Source organism: Pan troglodytes, chromosome 13 (genome assembly GCF_028858775.2).
Source record: "Pan troglodytes isolate AG18354 chromosome 13, NHGRI_mPanTro3-v2.0_pri, whole genome shotgun sequence".
Classification (NCBI taxonomy): domain Eukaryota; kingdom Metazoa; phylum Chordata; class Mammalia; order Primates; family Hominidae; genus Pan; species Pan troglodytes.
In genome coordinates this window covers 112794286-112812925 of record NC_072411.2, presented here as the reverse complement: position 1 = coordinate 112812925, position 18640 = coordinate 112794286, and the positions used below count along the sequence as shown (strand labels likewise).

The 18640-nt window shown below is 33.3% G+C and overlaps 1 protein-coding gene across 5 annotated transcripts in view; it reads right to left on the bottom strand.

Annotated features, from left to right (window-relative positions):
• The window catches only part of CPS1 (carbamoyl-phosphate synthase 1), a 201593-nt gene that overhangs the window by 115531 nt on the left and 67422 nt on the right, over positions 1-18640 (bottom strand). For all 5 annotated transcript variants that reach the window (XM_063790722.1, XM_063790723.1, XM_063790724.1 and 2 more), the window contains one exon: positions 6751-6894. In XM_063790722.1, the coding sequence (XP_063646792.1) occupies positions 6751-6894 (144 nt within the window). The remainder of the gene's footprint in view (positions 1-6750; positions 6895-18640) is intronic.

Below are 18640 nucleotides of genomic sequence, written 5' to 3'. Positions count from 1 at the left end.
TTGGGTCTTTTATATCAAGATGGAAAAAAGTCAAAATGAGACTTTTCTTGCAGCCTAAAATTGCATTAGGCTTTTGTATATGTGGAGCTTACAGGACTATAAGAGGAAGAAACACATTGAAACTGAAAAACAGCATGTTTTGTTACAAACACGTGACAATATTTAGGTTGAAATGGAAGAAATATGTCAACTATAAACAGCATTGCCCTAAAATGTCCTATTTATATAATTGTTGACAGCTGTATAAAGCAAGAATCCTTACTTATTCTTTGATTTAAACAACCTATTCTCAAAAATAGCAAAGGAAAGGAAAAATCAAATTTGTGTCATATTGCCGTAACATTCAGTATGTAAATGAGCTCTTGAGTAAGCAATAAAATAACAGCAGAAGAAATGACTTAGAACATTCTGAAGCCAGGTTAAACACAACTATGGCATCGGATATATAAGTACAATAACAAAACTTCAAATTAAAAAGATCCATCTGTTGTTTGAAGCCTAATTAAAATTCTAGCCAGATTTGCTAATGTATATTTTGTTTTACGTACAAAAACAGGCATCCATGTGTCCTTGTTTTAACTGCAGCACTTACATATCTGTGAAATGGGAGGAACAGAAATGTTTCTTCTCCTGGATATGAGACTCCACCACTAAAATGTTCTGCCTGTAAAGCCTTAAGCTAATTCAGCAATAGATTCCATAAAAGGTTTGAAAAAAAAAAAAACACCATTAAAAAGTCAATAATTCCCTTAAGCTAGTAATAAAAATGAAAATAATTTACTCTGGGATTGCGGTATTGCTGTTGAATCATTTATCTACGTAAATTATTTGCACTTCAGAAAAAGTAGAGGCCCCACATGTTTTTTTTTTTCCATTTTCACCAAGGCCTAAGGCTATATAACATACGTGCTTTCTGGCTTACCTGATGTTTCTTAGCTATTAGTTCACCTCAGTACTCATCCTCTTAAAAAATAAATCTGAGCTAAGCACTGGAAAGTAGAAAGCCTAAAGCCAGAATTTATTTCAGGTAATTATTGTGTAGATAATATGGTAAAAAGTTAAAATCAAGTAAATGAAATCTTATTTTTTTATTCTTGGAATTACACTATTAAGATATGGATTTTTGAAATTTAGAATTTCAGCACAATTTGTCTTTGAAATATTCATGAGACTTCTCTGCAGTTACAAGGCCTAACACTTCAAAATTCTGAATCACTGTAACAGCAGTAATCAATTAGGCCTTACCACATTCTAAGTTAATAATCTTACAACATTCCAAGTTAATATTAAATCATTGGTCTTTGGTTAAACATAAGCCAATGTTAGGGGGACAAAATCAAAAGGTTAATTTACTTAAGTACTTTTATGTTTGAACATTTATAAACAAAAGATTAAGATTTATGAATCATTTTTATTCTAATAAGGTTTCTCATTGTAAATAAAATACAGCATTTATAAAAACTTCATTACAAATTATGTTCATAAAGTGTAGGTTTATTAATATGCCTTACTGAGCATCTGCTATGTGGCAAGTTGTTCAGAATCCTGGAGGAACCTACATATCATAAGCTAATTTTTACTGTATGGTGGTGATAAATTAAAATGGTCTTATATTTCAGTCTACATTATAGAAGAAACTTGGTAAAATTCTTTCATAATGTAGCAACCCTATTGATTCATTTATGAGAACTTCAAATTAGTCAGTTACCTCCCTATGAAATTTAAAAGATCAATGTATAACATTTAACAAGTTGAAAAAAATAAAAAGCAAACAGAGTAGCCTTGAAAATATTTTTATAAGTTAAACTCATTTAGATCACATGAAGAAAATCAAATGGAAGCTAAAGATCCCTAGGGCTAAGGAGCCTAACACAAACTTTGACCTTGGCCCGTGCAGCTTTTTTCGGGCCTCCGTCATTGCAAATGCCCCAGGAAATACAAATCCCATCAAGGGCAGTCAGCGTAGCATACCAAACTCCTCCTGAAGGCTTGAAGTGAATTCTAGCATGCCCATTGCCTAAGAGATACTGAAAACTTTCTACAGCACCCCTCAATTTTTGGAACAGGTTGGAAATATGAAGAAAGTCTAATACAGATGTAAAGGCAGAGGAATAGTCTCCATTTCCATAGCAATAAGACCTAATGTCACCTCTAGATCGTCAGAAAGTCTGGCTAGACATGAGCAAATTGGAATGAGGGAAAGGAAAGCACAGGTCAAGATTAGTACTAGTCCCTTGGGCAGTTCTACAGCCAGAATGCTTAGCTTCTGACCCAAAGCTGGGACTAGGGTACTGAGTGATGTGCTTAGGGCCTAACTCTCAAAGAGATACACCACGACACTAACAGTGACAGCCTCCTTAAATTTTGCATCTCAGGTACCTCACTCACTTAACCTAGTCTAGGACATTTAAACTATAGTTTTTTCAAGAGTTTTATGTCAAGAAGCTCATAATGTCAAGGCGTTGTTGGTGACTAATAAATGAATCTATATTTTAGAAAATTGGGGATATAAAAATGGAAAAAATTAAAATGTTCAAAAGAAAGGCCATCTCCCAATTAGAGAAATATTGCATGCCAAAAATATGTAAAGTTGTCCATCAGGCAAACTAATTCTGCAACAGCTCATTTGGGACTGAACACAATTAATATTTCAAAAATGTAGTTTGCCATAGATGAAATCCGTCCTAAAATGTGTCTATATGTAGTAAAAGTCCAATAAAATAGTTATTCTTAAGAGTGTGTGATAACCCCATCCCCACGCTTACATCTAATGTGTACAGAGGCTCCAATATGATAATGAGTTATATTTCCTGTGACTATCTTTAAAGCTACTACAATGTAAGTAAATTATTCTAATTGTAGGAGTTTTTATAGTTGCCAATTTCTAATCAAATGACAATAGCTCCTCAAGATGGAACTAAATAGATACTTCTATGTCAAAATCAGAATATAAAATCTTAAAAATGAATGCCTTTCAAAAGAAATAATGACTACCAGTGCTCATTCGTAGCTGAAGTATCAGAGAGGACACTTGGATTGTTAGATTCCTAGCTTAATTATAACACAGGTCACCATTGTTAAAAAATGAGTGGATTAATGTTAGAAGGAGTACTTATTGAACACTTTTCTATTCATAGGGAACTTAAGCTTTACAATTTAATACTTTTGATTTCCAAATTCATTTGCAAGTAAAAATAAAACTATTTAGCTTTGATGACTTTCCCAGACTTGTGAACTCAGAATTCTGAAGTCTGTAAGTTTCTTGAAATCAGAGACTATACTCTTATGATCCACTTATTTCTATTTATCATTCTTCCTGTATACTCCCATGGTAGAGGTTCCGTGTTTATTAAAAAATAAATGAATGAATGAATGAATGAATGAAATAGGTTATTATGGTGTCTATTCTGCCTTTTGGAATTAAATTTGCCATACCAAAAAAAAAAGATTATTTGCTTCATTTTCCTTGAGTCTGATTTATTATAAGAAATATCTTCTTAGAGATGTTTAATATTAAGGCAAAGGTGGACAAATCATTATTATAAATATTTGAGAATTCTTATCAAATACCTTGTCATTGCAACAACTTGTAGTCCATAAAAAACATAAGGACTCTTTGATCTAACCCTCTACTAAGTCCTTCTACTAAAATGTATAGAATGGAATTTTTTTTTAAATATCCAGTTTTTGCTTTAAAACATTCAGTTTAATGGTTTAAATTTAAAACTTTAAAGATTTTTGAGAATTGTTCATGTGTGACAATCACATAATTTGTCGAGTAAATCAGTCATCATTTGCACTATACAGATGACAAAACTTAGGTTCAGAGAATATGTGACTTGTCCAAGAACAGGGCATTAGGAAATGCATAACAGGGGTTAGATTCCAGATCTTTTTGTGCCCAATCCGGAGTATATCCCACTATTATACTGTTACAGTCTGCTGAATGTAATAATGAGTGCTGAACATTTTCAGTACTAATGGAAAAAGATTATGGTATCTAAAACTTTTTAGTATTTAGTATTTTATGGTTGTTGATCATTTATACCCTTGATATCAACTTTCTTTAAAATATAGAGCACCTTGAAATTCTTTCCTCTTTCCTGTAAGTAAAATACAACTGTGCCGATTGGCAAAGCACTCTACAAATATCAGCCACTGACAAATACCCAGGGAAGGGCCACATAAAATTATAAGTGCGTCATTGCTGTCGTCAAACCCACCGTCTCTGTCATCAAAGAGAGAGGAAAAGCAAAACTCTAAATATGTCGAAAAAGCAACCCAATTTACAGGGCAATGATTATAGATGTGACTACAGGGTGTCTTTCCCAATCCATTTACCATCTATAACTGGACATAATGCTACTAACCTTTAAAGTGACTGTTCTCAGTGCCCTTCACTGACCATTATGTAACTACATCCTAATGATTTTAACTATCTTTAAAATATGATGTCCATCTAAAAATAGTAAATTCGGATATATTTTTCTAAGACAGTTGAGTTTTTAAAGTGAAGGCAGGAAGAAAAGTAGGTAGAGGACTATTTCACAATAACTGAATAATAACACAAGTCCCCTTGGGCTGTTCTATGGAATTTTAATTCACTATTGTGAAGTTCAAGAACTTCTATTTTTTGTGCTTGGCATTCCTCCAAAACTCTGGCCAGTAATGATTGAGTGTGAGTAATGGCTTTTACACCATGAAATGATGGCTTAGTGCTCCTACAAATTTGTCATTCTTAGCTGTGCACTGTGACAGACCCTTGAAACAGATCTGTCACCATGAGCTAGAACTGCTTTCACAGTAATCCATCCACATAATTAGACCATTTTGTCGTGGTTGTGATTGTGGTGGTGGTTGTATGGAGCATTTATTGTGATCTTGGAGAATTGGATTCTAATTTCAATCATATCTGTGCCATTTTAAGTAAGTACTCACTCAATTTCATGGTTTCTGGGGTCTGATGAAGATGCACCTATCCTTACCTACATACCTACCTTCTCACAGAGTGAGAAGAAGATATTCCAAGTCACCCAACTTTGAAGTATTAGATGGCACATATAATCATAGGGGATAACTTTCATTACTATTGATTTTCTCTGAACTGATACATGAGTACCTTGAGGTATTACTAACAATAAATTCTCATAGTTTACATCTAGTTACAATGTCTTTGATGTTAGTTTAGAACATTCTCCTTTCCCATTCTTTTGCTATAATTAAGCTAAATTCAAGAAAATGTCTATAACTAGATATAATGCCACTAACCTTTAGTGACTGCTCCCAGTGCCCTTTATGGCCATTATGTAACTACATCCTAATGATTTTAACTATCTTTAAAACATGATGTCCATTTAAAAAGAGTAAATTTGGATATATTGGAATATGTAACTACATAAAAGACATTTTCCTTTCTGGTTTTCTTAATTTAAAATGGTAATTTCCTATACTCTTGTTAGAATCTTCTCAATGTTAAAGGCTGAAGTTGTTAACACACCACTAAGGCTACTATATGTATTTACTCTTTTCTTCTGGGATCTTGAGCTAGTTTCTCTCTCTTTCTCTCTCTCTCTCCCTCCCTCCCATCCCTCACACTTCTCCCCTTCCCCTCCCCCTGTCTCCATCTCTCTTCCTTTTCTTTTACTCCCATTCCTTTCCCATCCCTATCCCTGGCGGCCACAAGAATCTATGAATATTCCTTGGCCTTGCAGGTGTCAGGACCAAAACCCCTCTGAATCCTGACTTGAGCAACTGAAACAATAGAAGCTTAGTCAACTCAATAAGCATGCAAAGTATAAGCAGAACACTCCAAACTGTGAGATCCCATTTTCACATCAACAGACAGAGGTTTTCTTTTGTTTTTTCTATTTCAAATTTTACAGCTTTTGCTGCTAAAGAAGCAATATATCCAAAGCTAATATAATTACTTAAACTTATAGTCACTAAAGATTATTTTCATTGGCAAAGTTCCTATAGAGTAATTTCAGGCTTCTCTGATAATGAACGTCTTCATAAAGTTGCAGGAAGGAGCAGAAGTTCCTACAGGAATTTCATAATTCAATGCTGGGGGGCAGGAAGAAGGGCAATTAATGTTTCTTTCCTGGGCTTGCCCTCTCAATTATAGATACCTGTGGAGGGACAGAATTATCAGCTGCTGTCTGCCTCTATGTATTACTCCACAAAATGAAAATAATAAGTTTGGCCTGCCCAAAAAAACAGCCAGAAGGAAAAGGAAAACGCTAAAGCAGCGTCTACATGATGACCTGCAAATATCAAGAACACATATTTTCTAATTATATTTTTAAAATGTTTAAATGATATTTCAAAAGAGAACTTTTCAGTAAGCCCTATTTATAGAACAGAACTTAACACACTGTGTACCATAATGTGGCTCACACACATATAAGCAGCTCCATTTTTTAAATCCAAACTGTAAGCAATAGTATCTAGGCACAGAAAGCTATCTATGAAAGAAAAGATGTTTCTTTTCCAAGCAGTGCACTTACATTTTACATGTTCACAAGAATTGTCATCATTCTTTATGTTGGGTAAAAATTACTGTCATGTTACTCAGAAAAGATAAAAATTCGCATTTGCTAAGTCAGTAGGTTCCACAGTAAAGGAAACATTAATACATTAGTACTTTAGAGCTACATTCAAAACTGTATTTGCTTCGTAAGGGACACCTTTGCTTCACTGCTAAACTATACCCCATGGTATTTTATCAGAAACAATCAATATGGGTATTACCTTGACAGAAAGGAGCCTGATGCCAGGTCTTGAAAATTTCCATTTTTGGTGTGCAGTCACATTGGTAAAGCCAAAACCAGTCTTCAGTGTCCTCACCACTTTGAAAGCTGTCAAAATCCTCGTCATTTTGAAGATGATTTGTGGCTAAAATTAAATGAAATTACATAAATTTTATGAGATTGTGTGATAAGACTTTTTAGTTAATGTAAAAGAAATCTGGGAGGGGTGCAGTGAGTGTTTAAGGCTGACTGCACAGCGATCTTTGAATTTCCATTCATTCTGCCATTAAATGTCTTCAGCCACAGCTCCCCCTTCTCTTAACCCCTCCTCCTGAGGTAATGTCCAGAGATGTTCCATGGGCATGTAACACAAATTGCAACACATCAAATACTACCTTCTCCTGCTAAAATAATGCTGGGGTTGTAGAAAACCAGCCATCCATCAAAGGAATTGCTTATGCAGCTGAATGGAATGACCTAGACATCATGGACAACCTTATTCTAAAGAGTAGCAACTTTCCAACATGCTAAGGATCGTAGGCTTTTGCTTATGTCACATGTGATACCTAATATGCCTCATAAGAGATTTTGGATTCCCAAAGAAAGCTGAACGTTTGCCATTTTCTGTTGGGGTAAAAAGACAATATTCTTTTTACAAAAAGTAAAAATCAGAGCATCCTACAAGTAGCATTTTTACTATTTGTAAAAAGAACGTTAGAATAAACTTTTCTCCACAAATATACAATAAACCTATCTATATTATGTTTGGGGTTAATAGAGTAGTATACTACATTCTTACTATAGCATTGTTCTGTGTTTCAAAGTTAAAGCAATCAGTAATATCAAGTAAAACACAACTAAAGCAAAGTGGACTATTATATCCCTCTTAAGCCTCTTAGATTTGTAAAAACTTCATGAAACAATGACAAACACTGATTTTAATATAAGCACTATTCCTAAGTCAAGTTTTTTTAGTTATTAAAATGTTATATATAAAATTTTCCAAACTTCGGCATTCATATTTCAACATGAATAAAAAGTGATTCACTTAACCCTTCAGTCCCATGTTTAACCAGGCTCTCAAGGGGCCTCACTGGCTGGCAGATGCTCTTAAGTCACGTGACTATGTAGAACAGGAAGTACTGCAGCAGTGTTCTCTGATACCCTTGCAAAGAAGGCCAAGGAATAAAGGCGATAGACTCATACCTAGGTCTTCTCATAACAGAAAAGATGACATAAAATGACATAAAGATTGTAAGCTTCAATAACATAGAATCAGTGCTAGAGGTGGGGTAAGGATTTTTTAAAAGAGGAACAAAGTTTAATTTAAGTCTTCACGCTTACTTAATATATTCACGTACAAACATTATTTGATTTCAAAGTGCTTCATGGCTCCTGGTGATAGAAAGCTAAACAAAATAGGCTCATACTAGTTTATACAAATAATTAATGAAATAACTGGTGCCATGAAAGTTGCCCAAATGCAATGGGAAAATAAATAAAATGGGGAAAATAAGAAAGAAAGATGAAGTTCCTTGTGCATTTTCAGTAAAGTTTAAGCATAGAATTATGTTGAGCTGTGTTATATTGAAGGATGCAAATTCACCAAGTAGATAAAGAGGGGAAAAAACCCAGAAGGGATGCCATGGCATGAGCAATAGCCTAGAGGCATGAAGTCATGTGGTATATTTTTTAAAAGCCTAGATGCAGGGTATAGAATGGGAAAATGAAAAGGTACCATATCATGGGAGACTTAGTATGCCTTAAAATGTTCAGCCTTCATCCATAAATAGTATTCATAATAGTCATGGAAGTATTTTAAACAAGAAATAAAGGCGAAATTTGTGTTGAAGATCATTGAAAAATGAATTGGAGGAGAATGAAAATAGCAAAAGGAAAACTCCCAACCTAGAGAACCGAGGACTGAGAAGCAGTACTTACTGGCTTAGTCCAATACTAGTTTACGCCTTGATCTCACCTCTTGTCTTTTTATGTGTGTGTGTGCGTGTGTGTGTAGTGAGGGTTGTCTTTCCTTAATTAAGAAAACGATATAAACTCAATCCTCATTATGGAAACTTTTTTTTTTAAGTTTTTTTTTTCTTTTATTATTATACTTTAAGTTTTAGGGTACATGTGCACATTGTGCAGGTTAGTTACATATGTATACATGTGCCATGCTGGTGCGCTGCACCCACTAATGGAAACTTTTTAGGATGCAAAATAAATTTAAATCAGTCATAGTCCCATTACCCTAAGGTACCCATACAATGAATACTATAATATATTTCCTCCCTTCATCACTTATGTTTTAATCAAATATGACAGTGGAAGTACTGAGGAGTCCAGAGCTTGACCAAGGAAAAGACTTCATCACCATTTATAGCAGCTGACTACAAAGCATGATGAATTAAACATGTTTTTCCATAGAAATGTCAACAATTCTAGGATAGAATTCTCCTACTCTAAAGTCTAGAGAGAAATGCGGGCATGAGAGTTTTAATGGGCTTTCATTTTTATCAGTAAAGGGTCCCAGATGCAGACTTGCAAACTACAGTGTGTGTGTGTATATATATACATATATATATATATATATGTATGTATATATGTATATATATTTTATGGTCCATGTCTTTAGTCATCAGAATGAAGGAGGAGAAGGCAGAAATTTTGGAAAATTTGATTAAATATTCTGAATTAGAGACTTGGAAAATCCATCCATTATAATTCCACAATGGAGATTGGAACAGCCAATAAATAAAATAGTGGCTAGTTTCATACTTGAGTGTTCAGGCTAGACTGAAATCTATAACCAAACTGGAAAAAAATATATTACACATTAGTGAGGGAATTTACATTAGGATAGATCAAAGGAGTTGAGGCTATAAGAGTTGGTTGGTAGGGAATGTTAAAGTCAGACATGAAAAAATTTAGTGGAAATGTTACACTTTTAGGACAGATTATTTTTCAAAACATTTTAAAAAACAAGCATTTTTTTCTTCTCTGACCACCTGTACACAGTCCTCCTTCATATAAGCTGTCTGCACACAGCTGAGCAGAGTGACAGGCATGAATGCAGGCACACACATCAGGCTGGGGGCCCTGTGTACTTGGAAGTATATTCTTTGTGAGCCAGGTAATCAAAGGTTTTCTAAACTTATGAGTCACTCTCTGATAAAATGAATTTTTTTTTTTAGATTTAATCTTCTTTTCTATTAATACATTTTAAAAAATAGAAGCATTTAGCCTGTGAAATCCCTCAGGGCACTTTATTTTATGAATTCCTTATTGACATATCTGGTATTGAAAATGTTAAAATGTCAAGTACTAGGTTGTATTCACTTTCATTTGATATTTAAAGAAATGTGGAAATACAGAATAATAGATAATAACCCACCACACAAACATAATCTCTGTTAACACTAAAGTATTATCTTCTAGCATTTATGTCAATGCTCAGAACATAGTTTTGAAAATTGCCATTGACTTGCATAATGCTTTTTGGAGGCAATATTATGTTAAATGTATTTTGATGTTATTACAAAGTTCTTTTAAAACCTTACTTGAAATGATTACAAAATATTCCATTTTCATTGCTGCTACAATGCATGTCAATATTGCCATATTTGATTACTATTTACAAATTTCTCTCCAAAGAGAGTGTACTCACCTACATGCCAGTGCAATATATGGGTGTCCCTTTAAAAATGTCCTCACCAACATTATGTATTATCTTTCATTTTATTTGCTCTGCTGCAGAAAATATTATTTTGCTTTCATTTCTATTTTAAATCACTGGTGAAGTTGAATACTTCACAGTATGTTTTTAATTGATACTATTCTTTTATCAACTACTGTTTACATTTTTGTTTCCATTAACTCATTTATATTAATCATTATGAAAATGTCTTTAAAGGAAACATAAAGAAACACTGACAGCCTGTGTCTATATAGATTTAAATAGTCCACTTCTCAAACAGTCCACTCTTCATTTAAACAGTCCACTGACATAAGCAAGGGAAGACCTGCTACAGATTGAAAAAAAAAATGAGAACAGGATGTCTTAGAGAATAAAGGTCTTAGGTTTTGGAATGAAGAGAAAATAAGGGTGTTAGTAATTCCTTTGAAGGTACAGAGACTTCCAACTGCCCTCTTGAAATGTTCCTAAGTAATGAATCAGAAACAACTCTAAGAAGTTGGTGCATCTATCAAAAAGTCTCTAACATAGCAAGCATGCAAGAGATGCTTCTGGAAAAATGACTGAATGAATGGATTGCTGTGTGCTTAATTCCTGCCTGATCAGTGATGATTATTTAAGCAGGAACAAATAAAATTACATCAGTTAAGCATGAGAGGAAATAAGGATGCTTAGGAGTCATGAAAAAAAAAACCTGGCAATCAATAATTCTATAAAGTCTATTTTTGAAGAGATACATTAAAGCAAGGAGTAAGGTATGACTGGAGAGCAAACAAATTCAGAGGAAAAGGAGGTGCAATAACTCCCTGAAGAAAGTTCTACTGTTTTGTGTTTGACCAGAAATGTGTGCAAATAGAATATAAAAGGTAGAAGTAATTGGGTTCAGTTCTATGATTTTTATTAGCCTTAGTATCATAACAAGGAACACGGTCACAATTAAAGATATGGATGAAGAAGGCATCTCTGAGGGAAAGTGGTGTGGATTGTACCCATGTAAAAGGCACACACTTTCTCCTATCACAGAAACTAGGACAAGCTGGTAGGAGGATTCCTCAAAGTTTGGCCAGGAAGAAGACTTAAAGTTGTTTGAAAACCTTCCCAATATGTCAAGGATTGATAATGACAGACAGATATCATGTTGTTAGATGATGAGGGTTCAAACTAACCAGATATCCTTGGAAATCCAATCAAGTAAAACCTATTCATTAAGATCCAACTGGCATTTTGAGGAATAGAAAGTGAGGAACAAATTATGATGAATATGCTTATCAATCTAACATTTGATAACATAAAGTTTGGAGTGATACAAAAGAAGGTGAAAAATGAAGCTGGAAAAGAGACCTTGTAAAATTGGTTTCACATATTAAAGCTCAGGGCACATGTGATTTATTCTAGAATAACAAAAAAAAAGCTATCATTCATAAGACCCCATTTGCAAACACCTTAAGGAGAACAAGTTAGTCAGTACAAGGAGCATGTATTTATAAACAGTAAATCTTGTCATGCTAATTTCTGCTCAAAAAAGACACTACTCCCAGACCAAGTAGACATGTTAGATGTTAATTCAAGAGCATGGAGTATATATTCTAGGCCAATGTTATGTGCATACACATTTGCTAAAGAATGTATATAAATGAGTTATTGCCAATGTAAAAGGACAGAGTGGATTATCCAGTGAATTCACGAAGTTTCTTGTGTATTTGTGAAATGAGAAGAACAGTGGGAAATGCCTTAGAAAGTTGATTCAGAATTCAGTGACTTTGGAAAATTGAAGACATAGCCAAACACAAAGTGCACCCAAAGGGAGGTCACGTGTAAGTTAGTCCAAAAAGAGAAAGAAAAACAGGCTGTAAATAAATAAAAGTTGTAGAGGATTGATTTATATGGAAATAAGCCAAAAAGCATATATAGCAATTATAAAACATAGCAAGAGGCCCAAAGTTAATCATGTTAAGCTGTAATTTAAAAATCCCAATATAGAAAGCAGAACTTAGAGTGGAATTTAAGAAAAGAAACTCAATGTTCACATAAAAAGCTAAATATTGAATAAATTAAAATTCTAAAAATGGAGTTTGACCATGAGCTAACTATTAAATTTAAAATCATGTCACATAGGAGTCCTAAGCAAAGTCTTTCAATCTTCCTGAAAGTAAAAACATAATTATTATTATTCTTGTGTAATAAATAAGAAAGACCCCTCAATAGAAACTAAAACATTGGAAGATATAACCACAATATATTAGTATATTATCTGCATCTATATAGAGAGATATATAAATATGTACACCACTTGCTGTTATGCCAGTAAGTGAAAATAGGGTATTTAAATAAATCTGTTTTATTGGCTCCAGTGATGATAAGTATGATCTTGCCTGAAAGTTGAGGTACTTGCCACTTGTTGATCCCCTGAGCTAGGCATTGGTATGCCTTCCTTGCTAATTTTAAAAGCAATTCTTGAAATAAGCTAATGCTATCCCTATTTTATAAACAATAATGATGAGTCTCAGAGAATTAAGTAGCTTGTTCAAGGTCACACAGCTAGTAAGTTGCAAAGCCAAGACCAGAAATCAAGTCTTAGGCAATGTTCATCCTCTTGGAGCATGTCAATTATATCTGGAGAAAACAGGGGCAACAGCATGGAATGAACAGGAAAGAGTGACCTGGTTAAGATTCAATTTGATGGGAAGAATACATGAGTGGGAGGTAGCAAAAGCTGGATTTCTGATGCTCAGAAATATTTGCATTTCGTGAAAATCAGTAAAACATAACTTCAGTAAAAACTGAACAATGAGACAGAAGAAAGTAACCACAACTTCTCTGGTTTATTATGTTTTATATTAAATAAATGATAAGGTAATATGGAAATAAAGCTATTAATTTTTCAGTAATCCACCTAATAATAAAACTAATTCATCTGTGAGCCACGTTTCTAGCTGGTTAACTGATTCAGCTGGACTTACCTAAAATAGCAAAGAATGTCTTATATTTTTCTATCTTGCATCTTATTGCTTGAAGTTATGTATTCCAGAACCATGGAATCTGGGTAATTTCATGCCATTAAATGTTTATGATTGTTCAGAAATCAAATCTAGGATTTCTAAAAGAATAATCAATTCAGGAATTATGTACTGAGTAGTTTCTATGTATCAGACATTGTATATCAGGAAACAGGATTGCTTTCTGCTGAAAGATGTTTTGTAGAAAATTGAAAACCTAGTAAATGTATTCCCTAGATAGTTTTACATAGCTGGATGAAATCTTCAAAATTATTTTCTAATTCCTTTGTTCTATAGATACAAAAACCAAATATCTAAGTAAGCCAAGATCATCTCATTATTCTTGAGTTATTTAATATTCGATCTAAAGCTGTTAGTAGACATCAGTATAGAAATATAAGTTCTGAACAATTACTGCATTTCAAATAGAAATAATTGTGTAAATGATGGAACAATTAGTAAAGAAACTAACAATTACACAAATCAAACTCAACACTTAATTTTGGCTGAAGCATTTTCTTATAACTTGGTCTAAATATGCCTACAACATAAATTTTACAAAATAAAATGGCTAAATAATTAGACAACATTCATTCTAAATAGCAAATACTGTTAAGAAAATGTAAAAAAAAATCATCATCAGTCTTCTTTGCACAACGATTATCATTGCAACAAAACCATCTTCTAACATGCTGACAGAACAAACAACTCTGATGGGCTTGTTTTCTTAACTTTTGTCAAGAGTAAACAAATGATTTTGCAAGATTCTAAAGAGCAACCCTAGCTGTGAGGTAGATGGTTATCTATGGCAATCCAGATCATGTGCCAGGACAGTACTGGACCCTCTTTAAATTAAACATATTTGAGGATCACAGAGAAGCATGTGGTGCAACATGTCTTGAAGTTACCGACTTCGTGAAGTGTAAGGGGCAGCAGTTTACACTGGAATGACGTAGAGAACAGGTCACCTACGCACATTCCTACTCCACCCCCTTTTGTAGAAAATTTGTTATACTAAACCTGATTTCTTCCATGGCCTCCTATTTTCAGCGGAATGTGATTCAGGAAGATACATTCCACCCTCCTGGAAATCGGAAATCGGACCCGTGCTTTCACAAACATTAAGTTCCATCTTCCCTAAAACTTTATTGCAATTCCCCAGGAATGGATCACAGAGCTATTTCTTCCTCCAGGTTTGTAGATTTGTAAGTTGAGTCACAGGGCAGGAGTACCTTTTTTTATTTTATATAGGCTAAAAATTTGTTGGAGAAGATTAGTGATCTGGAGAGGGGAAAAAAAAGAAGAACAAGAAGGAGATGAAGAAGGGGAGGAAGAAGAGAAAGAAAGACAAAAGGAAGCCAACCCTAATCCTTGAATTCTACAAACTACTAACAATTAGTCAAAAGTGCCTACTTGGATTTCAATACCTGACATGCCTTTGAGTGTTGAAGAATTAAATGTTTTATTCTGGTATTGTTTTTTGATGTCATTTATTTTTAACCTATACTTGCCCCTATCAAGATCATTCTCAGTTGATAGTAAGAAAAATATGTAATGTTGTTGCTAATTTATCTTGCATTAGGTAATTGATTATTTCAAAAGAGCATTCTTGAACATCTTGTAAACTAAAAAAGCAAAGAACTCGGTATGAGGAAGTTAAAAACTCTGTCAAGATTTCAAAAATTTGTGTATAAAAATTAATTGCCATGTTAGAAGTCGAGGTCAAGCAGTAATGATAGAAATTTTGTGAAATGAGGATTAGACATAAAATGTAAGACAAATGAGAGAAACAAAGGTACACAACAGAAAAAGTATTATTAGTACTATATTAGTGACTCTGAATGGCATAAAAATATATAACTCAGAAAAAGAAATTCTTTTCACATTAGAATATTTGTGCTAAAAATAACTGCATTCTTCAAATTATTAAAGACTTTGACCCCAAAAATTTACTTGTCCATAAATGTCTGTTTTTCTATAAATTAAAAAGGTTAATTAGTACTTGATTAACTAATTAACACTTATCTTATTATAACACATACACACTTGAAACAAAGATAGCTGTAGGACTTTCAGGGACCAGGGCTGTAACATAGGAATATGAAGGCCCAGTTATAAAATATTGCCACTCCCAACACAAACTAAGGATTCTCTTAAATACATGTAGTGCTCCAAATTTGCAAATAGAATTGCACATTTTCCAGGTAAACAGATTCACTGATAAACCTTTAAATAAATGACAAATAAAAATAAGTAAAAGACATTTTATTAAACACATCTTTTACTTTTCTATCCATATGATAAGGTTAAAAGACATAAAACCTAATGAAAATTATTAATATCTTCAATTAAGGGTCTTTTAGGAATGCAGTTTCTATTTGCATGCAAATCAAAGCACTTCTGACATCCTGTGAGTACTGTACCAAGAGAATTGCCATCCACTAGACTATATAATTCTTTCATTTTTGTTCATTTTTAATATACGGGGTAAGAAAAATGAAAAAAATATTGTGAAGGTAACCCAATACTTGTCTTGATAATATTTTAAATAAATTGAAATATTACAGTGAACTGAAATATCAGACTCAAATATGAAAATAAACTTTAAACAACTCCAAGTTAAACTCTGAATTTTCTGCATTTTTACAAATTGTCTTTGTAGCTAACTCTGCTTAGAAGCCAGAATTAATTTCAATGAAAATCAGTTATTTAAAACAAAGTGCTTTTTAAAATAATGTTTACATTTAAATAAAAGTTTATCATATTAACTGACCAAAAAAATAAAATAGCAAATATGTCAATTTAGCACCATTTTTTTAACTTCTATTTTCAGACCTTGGCTCATACATATGTAAATTCTTTGGCTCAGCTCTCAGGCAAACACAATGGTGTGGGGCAGCGCTAGTAACAGGCCAAGATGGCTCTTCAACACTGAAAGTCCATCCTGACTCCTGGCAGGGACCAGGGCCATCCAGTTATACTACGGTGTTCTTTCACCACCTCAGTGATGGCAGCTGGCTGGACTCCAAAGCGTTTCAGTACTCCCAATCTCTGACTACTTTTTTCTCTTCTTTTCTTCATCTTGCCCTACACATTTATCCAAAGAAAATATTTAGGATGTGAAAGAAGGGGTGTAGATAAGAAATGAATCAAAGGAGAAATGTGTGATTATAAAACAATAAAATACGTAACTGAACCTTACTGTGGCTTAACACACAGCCAATAGTGCCAAAGATCATATAACTTCTGTCTGCTGAAGTTTTCTCTTTATTAAATGGCATTGACAGAGAAAAACTATAAAGAATAATTAATTGAAATAGACTGCAAATCACTTAGCCAACATAAAATGATGCAATATTTTATCTGATGAAGAAACCTAAAGTTAAATATTGGTTAGATCAATTTTATCAATTTGTCTATATCCTATCAATCCTTCAAAGCCATATGAAATCATACTCTTTTAATGAACTTTATGTATGTATATCTTGTTTGTATCATACAATTAATATACTGTCCACATACTCTTATTTCACACATTAATATCTTCCTGGTTGAAATCATTAAATAGCTCCACACTGCTTAACTACAGTGCGAAGTTAAAAATATAATATATTCATTTTTCTAAAGCTTTAGGCTTTTGTTTGCTTCATTCACATTGTGTGATCTAAATTAGTATCTTCACTGTCTCTGTTTAATATCGACAAATTAGAAAGAGTAACAACCACGACCTCTCATAGTCCATAAGTAATAATTAATTCTTCAATTCCTTCTATAAATACTTATTAAAGCCCTTTTACATGCCAAGCATGGTGCTAGATCCGAGAATAAAAATAAGTCTGGAACACAGACTTGTCCCTCAAAAGCTCCCTCTTAAGAAGCCTTTCAGTTTTATTCTTAGAAGTGGACAAAAATGTGTATTTTCTACTCTCAAGATTGAACAATAAAGAATAACAAAAAGAACTAAAAATCTAAGAAGCTCAAGACCCCAAAGACTCAACCATAACAGGCTAAATCGATATTCCTCTCCAGCAGCTCTCCCAGGATGAAATGTGATCACCTATTAATGCACTTCACAAAATAAAAAACCTCCATGTCATCTTTCATATCATAGGAGTTGACCCACACCCTAGGAATCACTTTAGATCCAAAAAATTCTCAAGAGAACAAAAAGAATTACACTTTTTTTCCCAGCCAATACTGGCTAAAAGGTCTGATGATCAACACTGAGCAAATTAACTTGAGTAAAATTGTAAATATCCTCTATGCATGTGACTACAAAGACAAGGTATAAATTGTGAAATCTCACATTAATATATATTTTTAAAATACCAAGTGCTTTCTAATAACATATAAAAGATAAAAGCATGATAAAATATATCTCAAAATGAATTTAGATTAATATTAAATGCTATAAATACATAAGGCATCATGTAAAAAATAGTAAGTCTTAAAATCTCAAAAACTTATGAAATTATAAATCCATAATGTATAAATTCATACATTTATAATTTATTGCTACTACCACACCCAATAAGAATGCCACAATATAATTACAAAAACACAGAGAAAAAATGTAAAGGCTCATACCAAAGTTATATTAAAGTTACACGGGTTTAAAACTCAGGAATAATAAAATTTCTCCAGAACTCCTTATCAGAATCCAATTAATTGCTCAGCTCACCACCGTTCCTTCTTTTCCAAATCTTGAATATGAGCAGCTAAGAAAAGATGAGCCACATCAAAATCAAAGCAAACAAACTTCTGACCGTTAGAGCTTATACACAGGATGGCTGGAAACAGGATTGCCATGACCAGACCCAAGTCAACAAAGCTTTGTTTTAAGGAGATTAATCTTTTTCTTCAGGCTTGAAAAACCCTGTGCTACGTCTGGGAAAAGAACTACTCCACTACCTTGATACTGGGCTCCGTGTTTCTTCCAGACTTAAGATAAGACACATTTTCTTATCTCCTCTGAAGAAAAGAAATGGCTTCAAAGTTCAGGAGACAGGTCATACTGTAATACCAATAGGATGAGAGGCCTTGTTGGACCACCTGACTTAGAATTAGTATGAGGAGAAAAAAAAAATGTACTAGGCACTTCAACTCCATAAAGAAATTCTCAAAGTCAACATATTTCCTCAGTAAATACATTCCCTAAATATCTTAAACTTTAAGACTAAATATAACAACCATTTTTACAT